At 39.3% G+C, this 26759-nt stretch overlaps 1 protein-coding gene across 2 annotated transcripts; it reads left to right on the plus strand.

Annotated features, from left to right (window-relative positions):
• The first annotated feature begins 348 nt into the window (after nucleotides 1-348).
• Nucleotides 349-26086, plus strand: slc6a5 (solute carrier family 6 member 5). 2 transcript variants are annotated; one of them, XM_012870775.3, is made up of 16 exons: nucleotides 349-684; nucleotides 1625-2071; nucleotides 3683-3839; nucleotides 4343-4474; nucleotides 4610-4783; nucleotides 5972-6122; nucleotides 7588-7720; nucleotides 11075-11209; nucleotides 11322-11425; nucleotides 12378-12502; nucleotides 12658-12770; nucleotides 16218-16349; nucleotides 16594-16693; nucleotides 18954-19054; nucleotides 22315-22482; nucleotides 25276-26086. In XM_012870775.3, the coding sequence occupies exons 1-16, from the start codon at nucleotides 682-684 to the stop codon at nucleotides 25429-25431; spliced, it is 2331 nt and encodes a 776-aa protein (XP_012726229.3). In that variant the 5' UTR covers nucleotides 349-681; the 3' UTR covers nucleotides 25432-26086. The 2 variants fall into 2 exon arrangements, with proteins under 2 accessions (XP_012726229.3, XP_035991864.1); XM_036135971.1 differs by lacking the exon at nucleotides 349-684 and having other exon boundaries at nucleotides 1085-2071.
• Nucleotides 26087-26759: the final 673 nt, after the last annotated feature.

Below are 26759 nucleotides of genomic sequence, written 5' to 3' on the forward strand. Positions count from 1 at the left end.
GCTCTTCAGCATTTTTTTGTGAACTTATCCCTTGATTTTACCCCAATTAAATACTTTTAAACCTTGAAGTGTCATGTTTATTGTTCCTCAATCCCTCCCCCGCCCCCAAGTATGTTCTAATTTAATCTACGAGAACGCTTGGTGCCGATGCCATCAAAGAACAACTATTAAAAAAGGCCCTATGCCCATACCCGAAATCCTGTCTCAGCATTGAATTAAAACTCGTGCGTTAAACTCATAGAAGCCATCCCAGTCGAGCAGCTACCCTGTGATCATGTGGGATGTCCCAATGCACGTGTGGAAGCTACACGTCCGTAGTCACGGATGTATTAATCAGCTTCAGCGATGTCTGTCCAGCGCTCACGCATGCAACGTGCGTAATCAGAACACATACAAGACGCGCACGCACAAACGCGCCCCCCGTCGCTTTGGCTCCGCTGGTCCCCTTTAAAAATCCCGAATCCAAGCCTAATGATTTATCAAACTCCTATTATCAAGAAAATGTCACGCGAAGGGCACCTTGCGCTGCACTGACGCAAACTACTCCAATCTTTCCCACGGAGCCGTAGAAAAAGCTTTTCACTTGCTGCTTTTGCGCGGTAATAACCACTTCGGCTTCCAGTCCTCTCCTGCTTTTTTTTTTACAGCTGCTTTCAACCAGACCTCAGAGTACTGCATGCGATGGTAAGTGGACAAAAAAAAACACCTTCTCTGCTTTGAACCTGCGCTTGAATCCGTGCTGAGATTCTTTTATCGGCTCTTTTAAATGATCCTGCCAGTTTTTCTAAGTAGTTTTCGACGCGGAAACAGTTGCGCTGTCCTCGGTGCTGAAACGCAGAAAACTTTCCTTCGTTGTTTTTCAGTCGGCGCTTCGCTGAGGCTGTTTTACAAAGACCCGCATGATGTTTTCAATAGTCCCGATCAAAGGAACCGGATCTGGAAGTTTACGTTGTTTACGCGTTTTTGTCTTTTTCCGTTTTATGAAGAGGGGAAACTTTGCAAAAAAAAAAAAAAAAAAAAAAAAAAAAAAAATGTTACCTTTTTCACTAATCACGGACACAACAAAGCATTAATCAATCGACATTTTTTTTTTATCTGGAGGATTTTCCGGTTGCTTTCCCGCCCCCTCCACGTTAAATCCCGGGGAGCCATTTTTTAATTCCGCCGCCCCGGGTCCAGCTCAACCCCTGTAACGCCGGTGATCTCGCATGCCTGCGGGGGAGAGCGAAGCCTCCCGGAGACCCGCAGCAGCTTGTCTATTGGCCATAAAAATCAGTGGATGTGTGAATGACACGAGGGGGAAATGGGGCGTAAAATTAAAGAATTTTGCAGAAAGCGAGAACTGGAGAAGCAATGCAAAGCAACCCCCCCCCCCCTCCCCCTTCAAAAAAACACACACACAAATACTGTGCATTCATAGGCTACAGAAACGCACCTCCTAAAAGTGAAATGTACCCAAACCTAAAACCTACCGCAGGAAGAAACCTGCAGAGAGTTGGGCATTTTTAACCCCAGTAGCTGCAGAGATGGGCGGCAGCAGCTTCAAGGCTTCATGGTTTTTACCTAAGCGTTGCCGTTGCTGTCGCTGATTTGTCACTTTTTTTTATTTATTTTATTGTTCCAGGATTTGTCTGAGCAGAGAGACATGGCCAAACAACCGACTGGCGCTCCTGCGGGCTACATCCCAATGCAGCAGCAAGAAGGAGCGGCGGGACTTACAGCACACAAACCGGACAACACGGTGGCGTGCCAACCCCACGCCCCTCACCATCACCCGGCGCCCCAGCCGCCGCCTCCGTGCAACGAGAGTAAAACTTTTTGTCCCACGGAAAATAAACCGGGAGAACCGGACTCCAATAAGGAGTATGGGACGTTTAAAAGCACGCCGGCGCCTCCTGTCCCCGGATCGGTGGCCATCCACTCGGCCTTCGGTAAGGATTCGTCCGGCGACCCGCTCATGGGCGCCGCGGAACAAAACAACACCCCGGGCACCTGGACGGCTATGAGCCAGACCACCATCATACTGGGAACAGATGGGAACACGTCTGTTCAGCCCGGGACTGTAGCGGGGGTAAGTCTGCTAAATGAGCCGTTTCCTTAACGGAGAGCTGGGCGGCTGCTGGAGGCAGGTGCGCTGCGGATGCTCCTGATTGAAATGGAAAAGAAAGATGAATGGATCCCAAGTCTTTGGCAGCGGCTCTAACATTCAGAGTTTGTGCGGCTTTGGGCCATTTCTGGGTTGTTCAGGTTGAGATCTGGCCGTTTTGCTGTGACACCGTAGCAATTAAAGGAGGCGTGTGATTCATTATCAGATTCTGTTTTATACTTAGCTGTCTTCACACGGTTGAATGTATAGATTAGTCAATGATCATGTTTTTTATTATTATCTAGAAACAATTCTTGAATACATCGTTTTCAATTAGGCTTGATTTACTCAGTTTGCATGAAGCCGCAACTCGAGATTTTATGAAGCCACAACGTAACGGGTATTTATGATAAACTATCCAATCTGCGTAATTGGGACAGGGTAGAGGCTGGTCACGGAGCTTTTAAATGCTTAAATCTTAGAACGCGTCTGTGACTGTTTTTTAGTTAGGACTCCTCAGTTGGTTCTTCGTTTATTTTCGTACTCCCTTTGCACGAGAATAAATGCAAGCAAAACTTTGAATCCCGCTTAGGTCAGCAGAAAACGTGCATTTAAAAACCGAGGTTGTTATCTGGTCAATTACTCGGTGCTGTTGACAATACCCACCTCCCTTTTACAATCACATCTCTGTTTCGGTTAACATGCTATAATAGATTTTCCCTACATGTGAAAAGCCAAAAAGCGCTTTGGACTGCAGTATTGGTGTCGTACTCTCGCGGTATTTGTCAGCAGACGCACTTGGTACAGCCCAGCAGCCCAGGTGTTTCCCGCCTGAGAGGCAGAACGTGAGACTGCGGCTCGTCACCCCGTCGCCGCGGGGACATCCCTCTCACACACAGTTCCACGTACGCTGGGGTTTATTTCGATTTCTGGTCTGATTCTAACATTTAGTTTTATAATTATGATCATTTGCGCTCTGCTGGCTGTTGTGAAGCAGAAAAAAAAACTTGCACCCAAATTATGTTCTTAAGTGGTAGAAAACAGTTTGTAAAATAGTGAAGCTGACGTTAAAAGAACGCAGATATAAATGTTGATTTCAAAATTTCCTATGGTCAAATATTCTTAACAAGTCACAAAAATGAAATAACTATTTTTTTTTATCTCTACAGCACATAGTGGGCTACCCGACACTTTTCTGAGACAAGTAATTCTGCCCCTTTAATATGCATTTTATCAAAAAGAGTTAAGAGGCTACTTAATTACTTTGCTCCAAAATCTCTTGCAAATTAAGGGCCTTCTTTTTGAGTAGTATATGTTTATGTTGTTATATTCTTGTGGAGTACTTGTCTAAATTGATGTCTTTTCTGTCTGTGATGTTATTCTTTTGTTATTTTGCTACTGTACAAGCTTTATGGCGCTTTGGTCAGCTCTTTTTAAATGTGCTTTTTAATTAAACTGATCGAACTGACAACTAAACTCCCCACAGATTAGACCCTTGGCTGATTACTTATTCAGCATGCAGTTTGCTCTAGGTTCTGTTTGGCTACGGCTTTATTTATTTTTAATTTAGAGAATGATTGCATTTTTTTTCTCTAGGCGGATGACGATGATGATGATGATGAGGGTGGTGATGAGAATAAGGCCAGAGGAAACTGGTCCAATAAACTGGATTTTATTCTGTCCATGGTTGGCTATGCAGTCGGACTGGGAAATGTGTGGAGGTTCCCTTATCTTGCCTTCCAAAATGGTGGAGGTAAGAGCTCTGAGTCAGAAGAGGAAAAAAAAACTGCTCAACTATTAAAGGATTATAAAGGTTTTTGTTGAGGTTTATTTTCAGTGTTAAATAAATAACATAAACGGATTTAGATTTTTTTGTATAAATACACATTAAAATACATTAAAAATACTTTGAAATATGCTTGAAGGCCTAAAACCAGGAATTAAGTTTATATATTTGTTTAAAAAAGGGACAGTAAAATTTATTGAACATACATAACATATGCAATGTTAAAGTGTGAAACGGTGAGAAAAGGGTTGTTTTTCCAAGAAGCAATTATTTTAATAAAATAAAAATTATTAAAAAACAGTCAAAATACTTAATAGATTTTTAATTAAATGATAATAATGCAATTCTTACCCTACCAACTCAGATTGAGTTGCAAATCAGTTGGTCTGATCATCTACTGACACATAAACTCCATTTAAATCATATATTTTGGGGGCTTGTTTTCTGACTTTGTTTAATGTGCTTCCCAGGTGCTTTTTTGATTCCCTATCTGACAATGTTGGGCATCGCTGGGATCCCAATCTTTTTGATGGAAGTGTCGCTGGGCCAATTTGCCAGCCAGGGGCCCGTATCGGTTTGGAAGTGCATTCCCGCTCTTCAAGGTAAACTGGCGCCACTAATGAACCAAAATGAACTGTAAAAAAATAATAATAACCAGAAAATAAAAACAATAACCACGAATCTCTCAAATTCCCTAAAGAGTAATTCATATATTTCGTCTCGTTTATTTATTTTAGGTTGCGGGATTGCCATGTTGATAATATCTGTCTTGATAGCCATATACTATAACATTATAATGTGCTGGACACTGTACTACCTGTTCGCTTCGTTGAAGGGCTCACTGCCATGGGCTAACTGTAGGAATGAGTGGAACACGCTGGAATGTAAGGACAAAGACATGCTGCTGTTAGGTGAGACACACACCTTCACACTCACTCACACACACACGTTCACCAAAAGCCCCCCTCTCTCCCCACAATGCGCAATGCGTCATGACTCCCTCAGCCGAGGTGTCCTGCAGTATAATGAATCCTGACCTGCGATCTTCTGCAGTGTGTGGCTCTCAGTGACAAATTAAGAGCTGCTCACTCATCTGTCTGACGCCTTTCTAATGGGGTGCAGGCTGATGAGGACATGTACCGGAGGCCTCCGTGTATTAGATCAAATTAATAACGGTGCATTCGACTGAACTGTGCTTTAAATTCTTCCCCGGTGTGGTAATCTCTCGAACAGGTCTAATGTTTAATGTTTAAACAGGCCGAGTGCAGTTGTAGAAGTCTGAAACGTCGCAATTGTCAGATAAACCATGAATAAAACTACGTTTTGCTGCAAGGAAATTGCCAAGAACTGAACATGTAGTCGGTTCACGCCGTTGTGCGTCGAATAAACATGAAAACTGGTTAGATTTAGTGTAATATTTGCCTTCTGCGATTCTGTGAATTCAGCAGTAAAACTGCTTGCTTGACAAATTTACTGTACGGGACTGAGCTGCTGCAGTGCTGCAGTGAGCCCGACACTGACCTCTGCTGGCGGAATAAAACCAGTGCCTGCTTAAAGCCACATACTGTATTTCCTGGCGATAAAAAAAATAACAAATAAAGCTACTCATTTGATTTTAGGATGCAATTTGTAGTCTTCTCTGTGCAGGATCTGCAATATGATGCACATGGTTTGCAAAACACGTTCTCATTACATTGTGCAATTTTAAAATGCATGTTACCAAAAAATGTTTCTATACATTTTCAAGTAATGTCTGTTGCTCCTGACATTGTGGGTAAAGGATTATTCTTCATTATTCATTTAAATTAATTTAAATGGAAAAGATAAACTTTTTGCAACAGATGTTGAGAAAAAAACCTAAACGTTAAGCGTTAAAAGTAGAGCCTGGAAGCATTTAAGTTCTTTCTAACTTTCTGTGCCTCAGAGGCTTCACATCACCAACTCCATGTTGCAGCAGTCTCATATCGGTTATTTTCCCCCCGTGAATCACATCCATCTGTTCACTCCCATTTTACACTGCGTGGAAAACTGAGCAGCAATCTCCAGCCCTCTGTGCACATCTCTGCTAGTTCAAATGTGTTGCTTTCTGATTGGAACAGACTCCTGCATCCTGCGGGACAAAAACACCTTTTCCATCAAGAACTCCACCTTCTGTCTGTCCGCAAACACCATGGGAAACCTGACAAGGCTGCTTAACATGACAGTGGACAGCAACAAGACCTACGTCAGCCCTAGTGAGGAATACTTCAAGTGAGTCTGTTTTCTAACAGAGAATATTTTCAATTTCTCAGCAAAGTTTGGTTGCTATCTACTGGCGAATATTTATTTTTGTTAGTATTAAAAGATTTCTTCAATACAAAGAGCATCATTTGGTTTTAACATGAAGATTGATGAACACTAGGGGCTTAAATTTTAACATTCTTATATTTTAGTTTTAATCCAGTGTAATGACTTTGGGACTTTTAGAAACACAACCAAATTTATATTCAAAGAACCATTAAATCATATAAAATGAAAACAAACAAAAAAAAGCAGGAATAATTAAAACAAAACTGTGCATCGACAGACATCATTTGTTTTCTGTGGCACAGGCATTTTTTTTTTTTGTAAGTTTAAAATATGTACAGTGCGAAAAGCATTTATACCCACTGAAAAGTTTCTCATTCTGGTGCGTTACAGCCACAAACGTCAAGCTATTTTATTGAGATTTCAAGTGATACACCAAGAAAGTAGAAGGAAAATTATACATTTTTTAAAACAAATATATGGAATGTGTGCTGCATATCTGTTTTTCCCCCCCTGAGTCAATACCTTGCACTCCCACCTTCACCAGTTTTAGACATCTAAAGGCCAAAAGTTTGAATTCCCACAGCACATCACGATGCTCCAACACCATATTTCTCCAGAGTGTAGTCTGCTTAAAGTGATTTGCAGCATCAGCTTTCTACCACGAGTTTTACTCAAACTCCAAAGAGGACATTTTTTAACCAGAGCACTGTTTCAGTCGTAGCTTTCTGCCATCCTTCTATAAAGGGCAGATTTGTTAAGTGCACAACCAACAATTGTCCTGTCGGCAAATTCTCCCATCGGAGCGCTCTGTTCTCTAATGTTCTCTCACAATTCTCTGGTGCCTTCACAGAACAGCAGCATTTATACCGACAGTAAATTACACACACAAGGATGCTTATTTTGAATTAGGTAACTATTAAAGGCAATTGTTGCACTGGAATTTAATTAAGGGTCTCAGAATAAAAGAGTTAGGGTTAGGGTTAGCACATGTCATGTTTTTCAGAATTTAATTTGTAATAAAAAAAATAATTAAGCCATATATCTTCCACCTCCCACCTTTCAGCTATCCACGCCCCTAAATCCTAAATTGAAACTTGTGGTTATAACGTGTAAAAAAAAAAAAACAACTTCAGGGGGTATATGAATCCTTTTGCAAGGCACTTTAATGGAACCTTAAAATACAATAATCTAATCAAATATATTTTAGTTAAAGAAAGTGACATTTTACATATTTTTTATTTGCATCAAACTGATTTATTTAAGAAACTTCTTGAAAATCCTTCTTGACTTGTAGGACTTACCCATGGGAATGGCTTCCTAAAACATAAACACATTTGCAATTTGACATTTAAAAAAAATTGTTTATCTGTATTAGATATTTAAGCTGTGTTGAAGTTGAGTTTAATGTGTTGCCTTACACCTGCAGGTACAACGTGTTGCATATTTCCAAAGGGATTGAGTACCCAGGGGACATCCGCTGGCCTCTGGCAGGCTGCCTCCTCCTCGCCTGGCTCATTGTCTACGCTTCTTTAGCCAAAGGAATCAAGTCATCAGGCAAAGTAAAAAGACAGACTAAAAAACACTTTTCCTCTGATTACTTTCCTTTGTCTAGATCTTAGGATTATTTCTGTTGCATCTGAGAAGTTATAAATTGGCTTTATTACTCAGACTGCATATTGTAAAAGCCTCATCATAGCTGTTTAAAATAAATAAAATACCAAATCATTGATCCACACCATACCCTGGTCTGGTCAAGCCAAGAATCAGGCAGAGTATAAAATGATTGTGTTATGTTGCCCTCTAGTGGATAAAGCTATTCAATACAACACAGGCAGAAGAAATTGTTTGAGAGGTTCAGGTTAAAACCACATGGCCCTGTACATCAGACCATTTAGAAGAGTAATAAATAAATAAATAAATAAATAAATAAAATAAACCCTCATAATTTCAGTCTACTACTACAAAGAAAGCAAACAAATCTAACAGCTCTCTGGTCGCTGATAGTTAAAAACATCCCGCCCTAGATTTACAAGGGAAAGGCCTGTAGGAAAACCAATCGTCAGTATCAGTAATAAGGTTAACTTGTAAGAGGGCCTAAAGACTGAATCCTGAAAAACTAAAAAGACTGCAAAAGTATTCACCCCTTTGGGTTTTTCATGTCTGGTTGCCTCACAAACTGGAATTGTTACTGGAATTGGAATTGTCTTCTTAACCACTTTGACCCTGGCTTCTTTGGAGAGCTCCTTGGTCTTATAGTGCGATGTCTCCTGCTTAATGTTGCTGCATCATCTGGGGCCGTTTACAAAAGTTGTGTTTATACCGACAGACCATATGAAACTGAGATTACACACAGATGGACCACACTTCACTAATTATGCGATTTTAAAAGGTAATTGGCTGCACCAGAACTTTTTAGGGGCTTCATAATAAGCCAATTACAAATGTTATAAAGTATATATATATATTTATATTTTCTGATTTCAATTCACCAATTTAGACTATTTTGTGCAGATCCATCACATAAAGTGAGATTAAAAAATATTTAAATGACACGAGAATGTAGCAAACAGGTCAAAGCCAAGGAGGTGAATACTTCTGCAAAGCACTGTATGTCACATTTTATTCTGTTCCTAACTGATGGTGCATAGGAAAAGCAGATAAAGTGATGCCCCAATGATGCCTTGTGCAGAGTATGAAACTACTTTAGTGTTATTGTCCAAGTTGAAATGATAAAATAGTATATGCATGAAAGTGATCTAACTTCCTTCCTAAATTACTTTTACAGAATCTGACAGCCATAAGTCTTTGCATTTTTTTTCCTGAGATGCAGGAAACTGTCTAACCATCATGAATTCATCCTAAATGAAGAAAGTGCTTCTATATGGTGTAAGGGTTTTGAGACAAGGCCTTTGAAAAATGCAAAATACTGGAAAGTTGTTCCAAGAAAACACCACCATACTTTTTTTTGTCAGGCAGTGTTGAACATCATTTTGCCTACAGAAAGTTCGAGACGAAATATTTTGCACCATAAAAATGTAGTTTTAGAGACTACAGCGAACGTTTAAAAAGTCCTCACACATACAAAGAAATACAGATAAATTAGAAGCATGGTTATAAAAATGTTTTAGCTGTTTTTCAACAGAGTCTTCCAAAGTATTCATACTGCATACATTATTTTATTTTATTTCTTTTACTTTTTTGTGCAGCAACCACAAACCTCAGTGTATTTTACCAGGATTTGACAGACCAACACAAAACAGTCCATGGCTGTAAAGTGCATGTATTTGTATCCAGCCCCCCCTGGGTGAATATCTTTTGCTGTAGATACAGTTTCTAACCTTTGAGGTATGTCTCAAAAAGCTTCAAAGCTTTCAAAAACCTCTAGAGACTGAGACTTTGTCCATGCTTTTTGTAAAAGAGCTCAAGCTCAGTCAGTTTGGAGGGATAGCATCTGTGAACATCAGTTTTCAAGTCCTGCCACAGATTTTCAATGGAATTCAGGTCTGGCCCTTTTTGACAGATGCTTATGAGTGAATCTAAACCATTCCCTTGTAGCTCTGGCTGTATGTTTAGAGTGGTTGTCTTGGATATTTGATATCATATTTAATATTTATTTATTTGATTACAGACAATGTATAGAAACTATTAAACTCTAATAACGTAGCTGCACCAGATTTTGCTTCTTAAGCTAATTTTCATCTGCAGCCACTCTGGTGGGTAAGAAGGAAAAGAAAATTCAAGATAAGTTACAACACACACAGACAGACAATGTTAATCTTAATAAATAAACATTTCGCCACATAAAAATACGTCTCAAGAAGAGTCATTTATCACATAATTCGTGTTTTAAAGTCCATTTCCCCCTGAGAAAGATTGTGTAGTCTGTATTAACTTTCAATTGAGTAGGAAGGTTGTTCTATTCTTTTTTGGACTGTCCAAAGGCAGTTTTGTGTTTCCCATCTGATAGTCGACCTTGTTGCTCTGCTCTTCTGCTCAGAAGTTATGGAAGATTTTAAAAGCTAAACACACATCAGCAAAAAATATTGTTTTAGAACTAGACAACTTAGATATTGTTTTTATACAGTCGTGTCCTTCTGTTCATGATTTTGTGAGCTTTCATGAAGATCAAAGAGGGTTTAAGGTTGTCTGGTTTGCTCGCGACCTGAAGGTTGCAGGATCATATCCCAGAGTGCATTTTAGTCTTTTTACAAGTGTTTTAAAACACAATTTTATTTAACATTGTTTATAAAAGACCCTTTCCCCAGTCTCAAGTCTTCTGTAGCCTCTAACAGGTTTTCTTCCATTATCGCTCCGTATGTAGCTTCCACCACTGTGGTTTCAATGTGTTGTGCCATATTTGCTTGCTGTCACAAACAGCTCCCCGCATTATTTCCATTTTCAGATGACAGATTGAACGATGCTCCTAACCATCCCATAAACTACTGCACTCAAAACTTTATCTCCTACAGGTCTGCTGTGCTCCTTGGTTTTTACCAGCTTGTTTGTTCACTAATGCTCTCCAACAACGCTCTGAGGCCTTCACAGAAGAGCCGCATTTAAACTGAGATTAAATTAAACACATTCGGACTTTCTTTACTGATTAGGTGACTTCTGAAGGCAGTTGGTGGTACCTGATTTTGTTTAGTGGGATAAGAGTAAAAGAGGCTAAATAGAAAAGAATTCACACTTTTCAGATTATTATTCTTATTTCACTTCACAAGTTATGTGATGCTTTGTGTTGGTTATAAAATCCAAATGAAATGCATTGAGATCTTTTTGGTTTTAAGCAATAAATCTGTGATAAATCTGAAAAGGTAAGAAAGTATGGGTACTTTTACTACGTAAAGGTTTGTGTTCGTGTCTCTTTTTCTGTTCACACCTCCCACATGTTGCTCTTTCTTCCCTCTGGCCAGGTGGTTTATTTCACAGCCACATTTCCTTATGTGGTGCTGGTCATCCTTCTGATCAGAGGAGTGACCCTCCCAGGTGCCGCCGACGGCATTCTTTACTTCATCACACCAAAATGGGAAAAACTTAATGATGCAAAGGTACACAGTGTCCCTGCCTTTATTTTATTACAACACACAATGGTTCTGCAGCAAGAATAATAGAATAAATGAATACAAATTATTCACCTGTAGCTCCTCTTCTCCTCCTCAGGTGTGGAAAGATGCTGCCACTCAGATCTTCTTCTCTCTGTCAGCTGCATGGGGAGGCCTCATTACTCTCTCTTCCTACAATAAGTTCCACAATAACTGCTACAGGTAAACACTTAAAAGGTAAACTATGCATCTATTAGACATATTAAACCTGACTCCACAGATGCATGATCTGTACGTGTGATAGAAATGTTGCAATAAATATATCACTTTTAGTCACCATAGTTCAGTGGTTTTTCTTTATTTAATGGTCACAGTTTTCACAATTTTCACTTGTCACTAATCTAAACTAGTTTTGTTCAAAGGAAAATTACTGGTTTGGCTCGAGTAGTAGAACAAAGCAGCAGAAATATGTCTTTGCTTGAGGTGGTGCACCACCTAGTGGTCATCTTTTACTATCACATTTCTGATTTACACGACGTTTTTCCATCTGCCACCAGAGGGCGCTGTTAAAGCTGTTAAGTTATCTCAGGGGTCGCTACCTTTACAACACTAAGAGACACATCTGCCGTCCGTCCAGCAAAACTAGATTTGTTTAAAGTTGCACATCTCTTTGAAACTCCAGAACTAATTTTTATATTAAATGTAGCACATTTGTTAATATTTTTAGATTAAAGAACAACAATTTTACTATTATTTTTGGGTTTAGCACATTGTGTTATAACAAGTGGCATCAAAATGATGAAAAAACACGTCGTTTGCAACCTACTGTTAAAGAAAATACTTGATAAAAAAGTGTAATTCTATACACTATTAATGTCATTCTTGGTGAAAATGTTATGCATATATTGCATGACTAAATGCATGTTAAAGCTAGCTTTCTAAAATGATCTTCCGTTTTAAATCTTGATCGGTTCTTCAGCATTTTTGGCCAACGTTATTAAGAGCCACAGTGCAGGGTCTAAAGAGCCACATGCGGCTTCGGAGCCACAGGTTGCAGACCTCTGGCCCCCATCATGCTCCAGCATCTACTGGACTATTACAATTCTTTTACAAGTTCAAAATATTATCTGCTTATGCTACATCTGGCTTTTGTTTTTTTTTTTGTTTCTTGCAGGGACACCATTATAGTGACGTGTACCAACAGTGCGACCAGTATATTTGCTGGATTTGTCATCTTTTCTGTTATTGGTTTCATGGCTCAGGAACTGAAGGTGCCAATAGAGAAGGTGGCAGATGAGGGTAAGATAACCGAGCCATTAGCCAGAAACAGGTGATGAATGCTGCCCAGTGAGACATGTTCCCCTGTTTTAATCTCCTCTGGAGATCATGTAAAAACATCTGTGTTCATGTTGCGTACCAAACGTGCTTTTATATGTTTCGGTGCATTTTCTCAGGTCCAGGCATAGCCTTTGTGGTGTATCCTGAGGCTCTGACCAGACTTCCCCTGTCTCCTTTTTGGGCAATCATCTTCTTCCTCATGCTCCTGACTCTTGGACTTGATACCATGGTAACTGTGCATTTTTGACTTCCTTTGTGCTGTTGTATGCGCCGCATATTTGCAGTTTACATGTCCTCAAAATACCAGATGAATGAATAAAAGAAATTGTACACTTATCACATTTAAACTTAAACGTGTTGTAAAATTAAAATTTGCAGCGAAAGGTTTTCTATCTTAGTGCACCGTGTAATTTATGGTCATAAATCTACAGTTAAGAAACAACGGTGTTCAGGTCAATATCAGTATTGCCATCTAAAGATGTGAAACAGAAGACAAAAAGCACAGGGATTGTTTTAGCCACTTGGGGGCAGAAAAGCTTTACAACATTGTTCCAAAATAGTAACTGACCTTCACACAAAACATCCCTTCAGTGATATGGTTGGGATAATAAGATCCCAGGCAACTGATTACAGGAGAGGAACACTGCTTGTGTGACTCAAGCCTCGACATGTTTACTATGAAGTATTCAAAAAACATATATTTTAATCACCATCTTTAAAAAAATAAATGCACTTAGCAGCCTTTATAAATTACACATAGTCCCTGAAATCTTTGTTAAACTAACCTTTGCAAATTGTTTCTGCCCCAACAAACAGTTAATACTTCTTATTCAATTTAGCTTTTGTCTCAATTAATCATACTTAAAAAAAAATACTTGTCTGAAGTGACTAGTAGCAAGTGCAATAAAAGTCATTCAAAGTATTTCATGTTATTTAGGTCTGACCAGAAAGACACTGATGATAGCAGCATGTTCTCTTCTTTGTTGTAGTTTTTGTAAAATTAAAAGGCTTATTTTAGTGATTCTTGAAATTTAAAATGAAAGATTACAAAAATTGTGACAAAAAATCTTATATATATATATATATATATATATATTGCTCATTATATTAATATATAAGAGGCACCCCTGGTATATTTAGAGACGATTTAGGCCAAGTCTTAAATAGGTGTTTTTCCTGAAGTGCTAGGAAAGAGTCAAAATGAGTCAGAGCTGACCTTTTGTGATAAAAAGCAAGTGGAGAAACTGCCACAATGCTTGAAATAATGTTTTAAATAGTAATAATGAGGTGTTTAGATAATTTGTATGAAGTTTATCTAGAATTGAAAGTAAAATAGATTCCTGACTATTGTTAGCCTTAAGTGATAAGTTATTAATTAAGATTTCTCCATTTCAAACTAACACCTAATAGATGCCTTTGATCATTATCTCCCTTCATGGTTCTAGTGATTTAATAACAATGGTAAAAAGTGGATAATGGAGCAAATGAGATTAATATATTTTTTTTTACTAAGAAATCTCTGATGTCATTGTGTGTTGAAGCCTATGTCACAGATGGGGCTAATTCTACAAACAAGTTATACAGTGAAACTTGTAAGTTCTTTGTTTAGAGAAAAGAGAATGTCATGAAGGAGACAATTTTCCCAAGTTATGAAGAACAATTATTGCTTCATACAGTTTGAATGTTTCAACTTTTAGTCTGTTGAACTCCAAATGGTTTCCAGCGTTGATTGGTGCACCTTTTTCTTTTCACAATTGTTTTTATTTCTACCCAAAATGCATCATTTTGTCTATAGCCCCACCTGTTTGACAAATTTCAAACCCGGTTAAGGCAACCTTTGGTATTTTATTTGGAATCCTGCATTAAAGATGGGATCAACAGGATTTAGGGAAGAAGACGATAAATGTTTTTTTTTTTTTTTTGAATTTGAACTTATCTCTATGTATCTCCCAACTTCTGTTTGCTCCAGAGTAAACCTTCAACTTTTCAGGTAACATCCAGTGATGTGTAAACACTGCAGGCATTGACCCAATTACCATAATTACCCGTGTACGCTACCTGCTGTGACTGTCTGCTCAAGAGCTCCAACTCTCCAGGTAGCTGAACAAAGGCTGTCTGCGTGTGATTAGAAGGAGTCGAGCTAATTAGATCTAAAAGTTTTTTAAAAAGCAGTAAAATACACCTCACCGTTAAAGACTCCTGTATAGGTGTCAAAACGTTTTCAGAAAGAACCGATCGAAAGTCCGGTTGCCTCCGATTTAGGCCTGTGTGCTGTTACGATCACCCGAATAACTGAGAATCTGCACAGACACATCACCGTTAAAGTGAATTAGGTTCATCTGTGAACGTCACCTACATGTCCTTTTGTTCCATTTATCATTGCCCTCTGTTATCTAGTGGACTTAAGAGTGATGGGAACAAAAAAGGAACAAATAGAAGAAAAAAAAAAAACATTTTCAGGTATTGTTGATTATTTTATATATATGACGTTCATTTCTGGAAAACAGAAATCCTCTACTTGGGTATAAATGTTTTAACCGAGGTGAACCAGACTTCTGGAGGTCCACAAGTTTCTGTCTGATATCTTGGCCGATTTCCTTTGATTTTTTCCCATGATGTCGCAAAAGGAGGAAGTATACGTGACTGAGGTGTTGCCTTGCATCCATAGGTTTGCCCTATTTACATTTCACTTAACAAATATTAAAAATGAAATATTTCGGTCATATTACCTGATCTAAAACAGAAACAGTTTAGTAAGACGGTATAAAATGTATGGATGTTTGTGAACGACCGTGCTAATTTACCTGACTTTACGTTGAACAAACACCTCAGTCTCTTTCTTTTTTTTTTTTTTTTAGAGTTCAGAGTACTTCCAAGTATGATCCTGAGCAAACACGGCCCCCATAATGCACCACCTCCTTTAAGTGCATTGTGATGCTCCTGAGCTGAGCAGAGGAGCAGAGGGCACAGTGGCACATTAGGACACGAGTCAACAGAAACAGTAAATGATGATGTTATTTTGCCTTGGCAGTGGCAGCTCGGAGGAGAGGGCTGCCGGCTTTGTTGTAGGAAGCAGCTCAGCAGTAATAGGCTTGGGATGTTGACAGGAAATTAGTTTTGGGAGCTCAGAAGGAAGGAGAGGAACGGGGAAGTGGCAGATCTAGCTCCGTGTCGCTGCGTTTTCACTGTGTTCTCATGCATATGTTCTCACAACACCAGCCTCTTTAAATTTGCCTGTTTATATATTCATCCGCTGCACTCCTCTGGGCTCAGAGGCTCTTTCACCATTATGTCATATTTGCTTTTCTCCAGGCTGACTCCCACATGTCAGGTCGCTTTCCCTGTAATCCAAACTTCTCTTCTTCTTTTTTTTGTTTTCTTCTCCTGCTCAGAGTTATATAAATGTTCTTTTTAACTGTTCTGGAAGTGAATTAAATTACTTTAAAAAGTGTTTATTGGATAAATGAAGAAAAATGCTTCACAACACTGGATGCGGAAATTTTGACAGCAGCAGCTGCTCGCATTTAAATGAGCCGCACTTGCTGGCTGCGGGCCGGCAATTCTGCAGCAGGGAGAGACAACCAGAGAAAATATGTGATGGGTTTTTCTTCTTCCTCATTCCCTCTTCTCTGCCGCCCCATTACATTATCCCTCCTCTTCCTCAAACCGCTTCCAGTTTGCCACCATCGAGACCATCGTAACATCCGTGTCGGACGAGTACCCCTTATACTTGAGGAAACATAAACCGGTCTTCACGCTGATCTGCTGCCTCTGCTTCTTCATCCTGGGCTTTCCCATGATAACGGAGGTATGACTTAAGCATAAGTTTGTCTGCATGTATATCTAAGTCACGGCCTTTAGCGCCCAGGATTCCAGGATGCTACATCCAGTCTCATGGAGGGCTCTTACCTTTGATGTCCTTGGTTGTATTATGCACTGACCTGAAAGGACAATAAAAAGATTTAAAAGAGATTTGTTTTAATGTAGACGGATATCTCAACTGTCTTACTAATGTTTTTTGTGTGTGTGTGTGTGTGTGTGAACCTTTAAAGAGCGGGATGTACATGCTCCAGTTGGTAGACACGTACGCAGCCTCCTATTCTTTGGTCATCATTGCCATCTTTGAGCTCACTGGGATTTCCTACCTCTACGGTGAGTAAATGACCTGCAACAGGACCTTTTTATGCTTTTGCATTTTAAGCAACAAGCCTGAATGGTTATAGATCAGCTGGTGGCTCCTGAGTTGCACCAGAAACACCAGACTTAGTTTCCTTTTTTAGTTTTACATCCTTTTTGTGAGGGTGAGCATTTAATAAGGGTTATTTCGTTACCAGTAGTGTTGTACTTTATAACCATTGTTTTTTCTCCTATTGTGACAGGTTGTCTTATTTAGATACAAAATCTCATTTATAAAGGAGGCCTGTTTTGGTAAAAGAAGTCTCTCTGTGGTGTAGTGGGTTAAGTCCGCGTTGATCCAGGGGACGTCCGACATAAAAAACATTTACCAAATCTGTGTGCAAGCTGTAGCTGACTTGTTCTGATAACCCCTGCATAAGGGCACATAACTATTTTGATAAAACAACAAAAAAAGGTACAAGGACAGTAGATTTATGATGTTTGCTATTAATAATTGTGTATAAAGACTGCTTTGTCATTTAGATAGAGTCCAAGAAAATGAAAAGCAATACACAGAATCTTTAGTTGTAGTGACTTCTTTGTAGTAATACCTCTGACAAAGATGTGTATAAGGCATTAAGATTAATTATTTTTTTACAGCAGGATTATCTGACACTGCTAAATATAGAAAGAAATTCACATTAAGAAATATGTTTTTTTAAGAAAACCAGTTCCAACTTATTGTCAATACTTTTGACAGTTAATATTCTCCTGTAACATTTCACGAGGTTGAAGCATTCAGAGAGAGGAATCTTTGGTCATTTCTCTTTGCTCAACTCAAGATCACCTGAAGTCCTGGCTCCTGTCATTGGCTCTTCTCTTCAGTTCATCCCTCCAGTTTTCTATAGAGTGGGATTGCCTGAAAGGAGGTTGATCTTGTGTTTAGTGAATCATTTCTGTGCTGATTTGGTCCTCTGTTTTGGATCATTATCGTGCCGAAATACCGATATGACGACCCAGTTTCAACTGTCCGGTAAAGGCCACTGGATTTTTATATTAAAATCTGTTGGTATTTTTAAGAGTGACCTCACGCGAGGTTCCCAGAGCCTTTGAAAGAGAAGTAGGCCTGCAGCATCACACATAATCCACCTCCAAACATGCAGCATAAGCATGTTTTCCACATATTTATCCTGTGTTTCACACACAAAAAAAAACACCTGGAGGGCCTGAAAAGCTCCATCTTGGTGTCAATTGATCAAAGCACATGGTTCCGCATAAAATCTGATCAAACTCCATTCTGTTTGTGACGGTAGAATAGAAAATTGTTTTTAATCTCCACTTCCAATCAACTAATTAGTAGTTGGCTAATTAAGACAGCCCTGAAGCACACTCTTTAAAAAAGTTTAGATAATTTTAAAGGGATTTTTAGTGCTATAAATACTTATGACACCAGGTATTTTGCTAGAAACAATTACTTTTCTAACATTAGATTTTTCTCCTACAGTATGAATGTTCCCATATTAAAGGTTGAGTTAAAACAAAATCCCCACTGTGAGATTTTCATACAGCAAAAACAAAACAACAAAGCAGCTCTGTTTTAGGTGTTTTTACACATCTTTACCAGGGGTGCCAGGAGAAGCGAACGCCTCACGGTCACATGTGGTGTACCAGAGTTTGGTCCAATTATTTGTTTGTATTCCAGCCTGAGGCATCATGAACACACACGCAGCCGAACACTTCAGCAGGGACACCAATTACAGCCGGGAGACTTTTGTGATTACCGTTGGCCTTTCAGCGGAAATTGGGATTTGCCCCACCGTCCTTCATGCTGGTCCCCTGACATTACCCGTGTGACCACCAGGGGTCTCTGTTGTGATGTGCAACTTGAAATGTAAAAGGAGCTAAGGACTCAGGTGTGTGTCAGGTGGCAGTTACCAAGCAAGAGCCTTGACTCCAGCGTGTCAGAGCATCAGCACAGGTTACATATTGAAATGATCGTGTGACTCGGCCTCTTCATGTCACTCACGGTTATCCGTCAATAAAGACGAAGGAATGAAGCCATCTGCTCCCTCACACACACACACACACACACACACACACACACACACACACACACACACACACACACACACACACACACACACACACACACACACACACACAGAAAATTTGCTGATCTACTTTTCAAGGGACCTTATCAAACCCAGGTCACTCTCTGTGTTTCCACTTTCCGTCTTCCCATCATTTCTCTTCTTTGATTTTATCTCTCTTTGCGTGTTTTCTTTGTGCTGCACAGGTCTGCAGAGGTTCTGCGAGGACATCGAAATGATGATTGGTTTCCAGCCAAACCGATTTTGGAGAGTGTGCTGGGCCTTTGTGACTCCGACAATCCTGACGGTATGTTAGTTTTTGATCATCTCGTTTCCCCCAGACCCCCCCCCCCCCCCCCCCCCACACACACACACACACACACACTTGCGTTTCACCTTCCAAGTGCATTCATTTGCATTCAATAACAGGTAACAGGTGAGAAAGTGCTACTCAAACACTGGAGCTGAAAAAGGCTTCCGCCTTCCTGTTCCCGTGGTGCCAACACTTTTTCAAATGTTTGTTTCTACAACTACCTAAACACACCTACTTCACTGCAGCTGCCGATTTCGTTCTACTTAAGCATCTTGGACTAAGCAGAAAACAGTTTTATCTGCGTAAAATATGCATACTTTCTGTGAGACCTGCTTTGGTTTCTCGGTGCTGTCCAGCAGACGTTGTAAATTCTCTTGCACAGATTTTGCTAATATGTCAGAGCTGGACCCTGGCCTGAATAAATATGTATAATTTACATAAACATAAGAAAAAAAAAAACACTGCACCATCCTAGCAGAGCTGATGCTGACAAATGGAGCAAAACTTAGACTGCCTGCTTGTCCTGCTTCTCTGCTTATTTATGAACTTCCTGCAGCTGATCCATTTCTAACTGACTTCTGTTTTCCACATGTTCCATTTTCACTTATAAATTGGCTAAATTGATTTGTTTATCAATACAGTCACAAATTCCATGTAAAATAAAATGTTTAATGCATTGTTTTCATCACCATCCATCATTCTGTTTTTGGCATATGGGACAGAAACCTCCTCCAAAAAAGTTTGGAAGAAACATGCAAGAAATTACTCAGTCATGTTGAACAGTTTGGGACTTTATTTATTTTTTCTCTCTCCAATGTTTAAATAAAAAATAAGTCATGATATAGCAAAAAAATTAAACATATGCCTCGGAAGAAATAATATGTGCTTTCAAAGTGCTTTCAAAATAACTGGAGTCTAGAAAACAGATGAACAGATTGTTTCTTGGCGTGATTAAATTCATTGGTAACTATAAGGATTAAAGCCAGACCTCACTGTATAATTAATCAAACTCTATTTAGATATAGTTTGTTACATATCGAACAGCATCAGGTCAGTTTTCTTTGCTGTAACTCATAAAGTTGCAACCTACCCTCCCAAAAATTGATTTCAGTGCACAGACTCTTTTATCGACATTAAAAGACACAAGAAAACCGATTAGAGTTCTTTTCTTTTTGTTAATTGTTTCTTTTAATTGCATACATCCACCCAGTGGTAAGTTTAAGTTTTTTACACTGCTGTAGGAACATATTTAATCCTTATGAGAGAAAAGTCCATGGAGCTTAGGAAACTTTAGCAACATTGAAATATGGATGTGGTTTTTGGAGAGGTGTCAGGTTAGGGGGTGTGAACCCGAAATTAGCCAACACAGAGTACGTTAAAAAGGGTTTATTGAAAAATGGAGAATGATAGATGCAGACTGAGCACACAAGAACTGACAGTATCACGGCAGCAGAGCACAAGCGAGATGACGAGCCGATCTGACCGTGAGTGGCTGAGTGAGGCAGGTGTGTGAAGGCTGGAGGAACAGGTGAGCAGGTAGGAACCATTAGTGGCATCAGGTGGAGCTGGTCTGGACTGATGACTGAGGAGTGGACTGAGCTAATTGGATGGTTTCTGTGGCTGACAGGTGACAGAGCTGAATCCAGAAAAGTCCAAAACAAAGAAGCCAAACCCTAAATCATGACTATAGGTCCATTCTGTATTAAATTAAGATGATTTTCCAGTCCCAATGACGCCTTTCTCTGATTAAAAGTAGGAAAACTTCTAACGAAGACTTTCCTGCAAGTTACCTTCATCATTTTTGCACCTGATACCGCCGCCTTATTACAGTCATAGCTAGGGGGAAGAAGTTAGAAAAACTCACCATTGCTCTGTAGTCAAAAGAGAAAAAAAATTGTTCAAACAATTTAAAGTAGCAAATCAATATTTAAAGTGCCACAAGCAGAATAAAACATTTTCTCATTACATGAGTAGCAAATATGTATGGAAACATTTAGATGACAAATGTAAAGTAAATATACACAGATTAATTGTATTTAGAGTTAGTAATAGAATCTTTGCCATCGTCAACATTTCCTTAATTTTTGCCATCCATCAGGGCTTGGGGGGTGGGGGGGGGGGGTTCATCTTAGCCAAAGTGTAGTTCAAACATATAAGGCTGAACTCTAACATGTTTAAAACAATAAACAGCTGGAATCTAAGCGAAAAGTTGTTGCGTTCATTAATGTCAGCTAATCTACTGAAGTGCCGTGCCACTTAAAATGCCCTCAAGCAAAACAGAATTAGCTGTCGCAATCTCTAATGTACTTTGTAAAAAAAAAAAGCAACATTATATTTTGTGAAATCTATCCTTCATTACCCAGCTGCGTTTTTTTCTATCATTGTCCTTTTGTTAGGGGAACAAAAATGCACAGCTGGATGTTCAATTTAAACTCAGTTAGGATCCATATTTTAAGAAACCAGTTGTTCAGATCATATTAAAAGTTGCAAAGAAATGCATCCAAAAAAAGGAGAAATTATTTCCTTTCCTAACCACCTGGCAGATTTAGTCTGTGAGGTGAGAAATTGTCTAGCATTGAGTTTCAGTTTGTTATTTCTTTTATTTAAAAATGTGCCAACCAGACGACTGTGATTTCAACATAGAATTATTTTTTTAAGGAAAATTAAGCCAAAATGAAACTGAAGTCCACCACAAAATCCAATGCCCTGTAAAACCAACTTTAGCTGCTAAAACTTATTGAATTTTTAAATGACCTCTCAGGTCACAAAGAAAAACCTCTGATCAACTGTTTTTTTGTTTTTTTTTACTTTGTTGCCTCGGTTTGCTGAGGTTTGATTTAGATCTGGTTCTCTTAAGGTTTCAACACAGCATTTCAATCGAGTAGTGGTCTGTGCTTTGACTGGGCTGTTGCACCAACTCGATTTATTTCTTCAGCTATTTCTTTGTAAATTCACTGACTTTTGTTGTGATTTTCACAGGATCTCTACTCGAAAGGGACATCAAATGTTATCCGGAAAATGTTTTATTCCTGAACAATCATTCTAACTGTAGAATAAAATGCCCCCAAAATCCCTTTATTTCAACCAGAAAGGTTTGCATAAAACCTTATGATTAAACTGTTTACCATTAATGAAGATTTGTTTCATACGTCTGAACATAGCCATATACATAAATAATTACCTGTTGTATGAACTTCTTTAATACATTCGAAACCAAGTTTTTAAAAGTAGCCGCTGGTTTGCTATTTGTGCAGGGCATCCTGGGACTCAGTCTGTACCAGTGGAAAGTGATGACATACGAGGACTACACATACCCCACCTGGTCTATGGTTATGGGCTGGCTCATGGTTATTTGCTCAGTGATCTGGATCCCCATCATGTTTGCCATTAAGATGCACCTGGCCCCTGGCACCATGGTCGAGGTAATAATGAAGATGAAACTGTGGCAGGATGTTGTCTCGGATTTTTTTTTTTAGTTTTTGACACACATGCACACACAAACATATTCACACTGGGAAATCAATAGTCTCACCCTTCTCTCATTAGCATGGAGAGGCAAGCTGCAGGCTGAGGATTAATTCGTTCATATTTCTGGGAGCCTTCCGAGTCTCTTCTAAACGCTTTGATTAATGGCCGATGATGATCGCAGGCTTTTTGTCCAAACAGCTTTGTTTTCTCAATATCGCTGACATGAGCATCAATTACAGATTTTTGTCTAGATTCCTTTTGTTATCTTGGAAAATAACCATGAATGTAAGCTCTCCTCTGATCTAAAGTTAATTAATGAAGTCATTCCTTAATTTTCTCTCCTGATTATCGTATTACCCTCTATGCATCCCTCAGCCAAAGTGCTTCTAATATCCAGTTTAACAATGAAGCTGCCATGTTTCTATTTGCCATCAGTTTCAATTTACCTCCGCTCTGTTATGTCTCCAACACCCTTCTGTATAATTCAAAGCAACTTTAATTCAATTCAATTTCATTTAAAGAGCGCCGATTCAAAGCATGTCATCTCAAGGCACTTTACAAAGTCAATTCAATCAAATCCTACAGTCAGATTGGTTAAAAGGTTTTCTATCCAAACCTAACAGATTGCACATATTCTACCCTTTTCTGCTCTCTGTCAGTTTAGACCCATCCAACTGAGATGTCTGATTCTTGGGACTGTTTCAAAAAGCGTGTGAAATGCACGTTTTAAACATGATTAAATGATTTCCCAAACCTGCTTTAAGCAGCCTCATATGAACATCGTTTTGAACAGTGGGAAGAACCCTCAGAGTAAACTCCTTCTGGGGTGAATGTGCAGAATCGCCACAAAAAAAAACAAAAAACAACCTCTGTTGAATTTTAAAAGAGGTTGTAATTCCACTTAGTATTTCACTTGTTTATCGCTGCATGTGCAGATCCTCGCAAAAGCATAGCTCTGCATTAAACTTTATTAAACCTTTATGCGGTATAGGCCTGCAATCCACAAAATTTTATCTCAGCATGAATGCAGCTTTTTACTGAAAAGACCGTTTGTTGGAAGGCATTAATGAACAGGAAGCATCATGAAGGAACTCACCGGACAGGCCAGAGACAAAATTCTGGTGAAGTTTAAAACATTTTTCAGTTATAAAATAATATCCCTGGCTTTGGACTTCTCATTGAACTCTGTACAATCTATAACCCTGAAATGAAAAAAAAATGGCACAACTGCAAACCTACCAAGTGATGGTCCTTTGCCCAAACTCACTGGCTGAGCAGGAAGGTCATTAACCAGAGAAGCGGCCAACAGGCCCATGGTAACGCTGGAGGAACTGCCGAGATCCACAGCTCGGGTGGGAAAATCTGTTGAGAACCATTAGCTCTGCACCTCGCAAATCTGTGCTTCATGGAAGAGTGGCAAAAAGAAAGCTGCTGTTGAAGGAAAGTAATAAGGAGGTCTGTCTGCGTCAATGTAGAGGACACATTAAAAACGTAGTATCAAGTCACTCAGGCCAGATCGGACCGTTTGAACTGAAGACGCCACCCTGGCCAGCTTTTATGCAGGGAGGGTGCTTTCCTTTGCAGGGTCAGGGAAGCTGCTCAGAGTTGATAGAAAGATGGATAGAGTGCAATGCAGGGAAATAGTGGAATAACACCTGCTAGAGGCTGCAGAAGACTTGGGAGTGGGGTGGAGGTACAGCTTCCATCAGGACCAAGAGCCTAAAGGCAAATACTTGCCCTCCAGGAACAGAAAAATCTATTATTTTACTCGAGGTGGCAGTAACAAATCTTTTCCACCCGGTACATCTCATATTTCACAAGAATTTTGGTGCAGAACTCTGTTTAGGTCCACACAGGTCCCTCCCACTGCAGCATAGGTCAATGCAGTACCAACCCCACCTCAGATTTCCAATAGTTCTCAGATACCACATGGGAAAAGGAGAAAAGTTAAACCAGATCATGTGCCAAGGACAATCTGCAAGATTGGAAACCAGGGACAGGTTATTTTCTTCTTTTACCCCCAGAAGAGACAACACATTTCTCTATTCTGGAGTATTTAGAGATTTTAAACATACAGCCAGATTTGCCATGGAATCAGTTCTGGATGAGAAAAGCTTGTAGAGACATGCTCCATAAGATTTGCAGCTGTGATTAAAGCTGATGGTGCTTCTCCAAAGTATTGGTTCAGAGGTCTGAACACAAGTGTTCAGAACACTTTTTGTTCGGTAAAAACAGTGTGAAAATGTGTATCATTTTCTTTCCACTTAGCAATCATGCACTACTTTGTTTTAGTCTATCACATAAGAGCCGAAAAAAAAAAAAGATGAGATGTGTAACACCACAAAATGTGAAAAGTTCAAGTGGTATCCCAAATTTTCAAGCCGCTTTGTGTAATTTGTAAATGTGTGCATTGTTAATATCACAGTTTGGAAAGTGTTATAAATACCCACTTTTCATTTAAAGAAGACAAACTACTTACTGAATAGAGTGTCACTGCATTAGAAGCCGTCATCTGACAGATTTCAGTGCCCAATATACAGGATTTACCTATAACATGGACTTTGTATGATTTTCTAATATCATATTAGCTCTAGTGGGCAATATTTAAAGGTGGAATAAAGCAGACGCAGGAGAATATCTGAAAAACAGACACGGTTAACAAACTGACAGCAGACAACACTGCAGGATGCCAATTTACCCATGATGCAAGGCTTAAACTACAACAGGGACTTTGTTTTCTCTTGCAGCGTCTGAAGTTGGTCTGCTCCCCTCAGCCTGACTGGGGACCTTTCCTGATGAAGCACCGTGGAAATCGCTACAAGAACATGATGGACCCATTAGGAACCAGCTCCCTGGGTCTCAAACTGCCCCCAAAGGACTTGCAGCTAGGTTCCTATCAGTAGCAGCTGTTCTGGCAGCAACATCTTCCAATTTCTGCAGGGGGCACTGGGATTGGGGTGGATGCCTGATTCCAGGCAGTTTTCTCCTCCACCTCTTCTTCTTCCTCCTCCTCTGTTTTTTCTCCTGCTTTGTACTCCACTCTGTTTGCATCCCCCTTTGTCATGGAAGTGGAAACTGGCTTTTCCTCTTCTTGTACTCCTTCACCACTTCCTGTCTTCTTTTAGGAAAGGGTGGCCGTCCAAGTGGAGTCTGCTCCTCCTGCTGCTACTCGGTACTTGGTTAACGGCCTATCATTGCCTCCCACACATGACCACTGATTACTCCACAGCCCCCTCCCAGGGAACTCATTCTAAGAGAAAGATTGTGTCATAAAATGACACAAGTCAGACTGCACTTGCAATATTAGACTCCCAATAGCTGCTCCCTAAGGAGTTGTGTGTATGTGTTGTGTATGTGTGTGTGTGTGTGTTTGTGTGTGTGGCATTACATTTGTGTGTAGAGATAATGAATCATGTTGATGGAACCAGACAGAAAAAAACAAAAAGAAGATTAAACTCCAGAAAAAAAAGAGGTTCAATAAGCTCGTAGGGATCTTGGTTTTGGGTCCATCTGTGTACAAAACTCCATTTGAAATATAAATACCGTCTCTTCAAAAAATAGGAAAAAAAAAATAGACCCCGTATGCTTGTTATCATGTTTCCAGCGCTATGTATTTATAGTCATATCAACTCCAGCTCAGTCGCTCTTGCTTTGTCAGAAATAGATTAAATCTGTAATTTGTGCCTCATATGTCCCAGTAGAGTAGTAAATGCATCCTGATTACCAGTTCTTCGTGGTGCACTTTGGCCTTTAACAGCTAAGCATTGGAATAGAAGCTTGGATTCTCTTTGTCTCTGAGACCCAAGGGACAGAATGTGACACCTTATTTATCTGTCTCTTTATTAGGTTGTGTTTATGTTGCTTTATCTGTAGATATCAAGCAGCACAATGTAGAAAGCTATCAGAATAGTCGAGCCATCATTTTCGTTGGCAATCACTCGGCCAATTAACTCTTTCAGGTTCACGAAGATGACCTCATAGTCACTCTATGTGCATATATTTTAAATGTCTGTTGGATACTGTGCGTACAGTATGTGTTGTGACTTGGTCAAGCCATATATAAAAATGTACATTACATAGAGGAACTATATCAAATTTATCAATACACATGCATACTCTTTAATATATATATATATATATATATATATATATATATATATATATATATATATATATATATATATATATATATGTATAGCAAAATAGAGAGTGAGATTTTTGTGTGTGGAAG

This window comes from Fundulus heteroclitus, chromosome 4, assembly GCF_011125445.2.
Source record: "Fundulus heteroclitus isolate FHET01 chromosome 4, MU-UCD_Fhet_4.1, whole genome shotgun sequence".
Lineage (NCBI taxonomy): Eukaryota > Metazoa > Chordata > Actinopteri > Cyprinodontiformes > Fundulidae > Fundulus > Fundulus heteroclitus.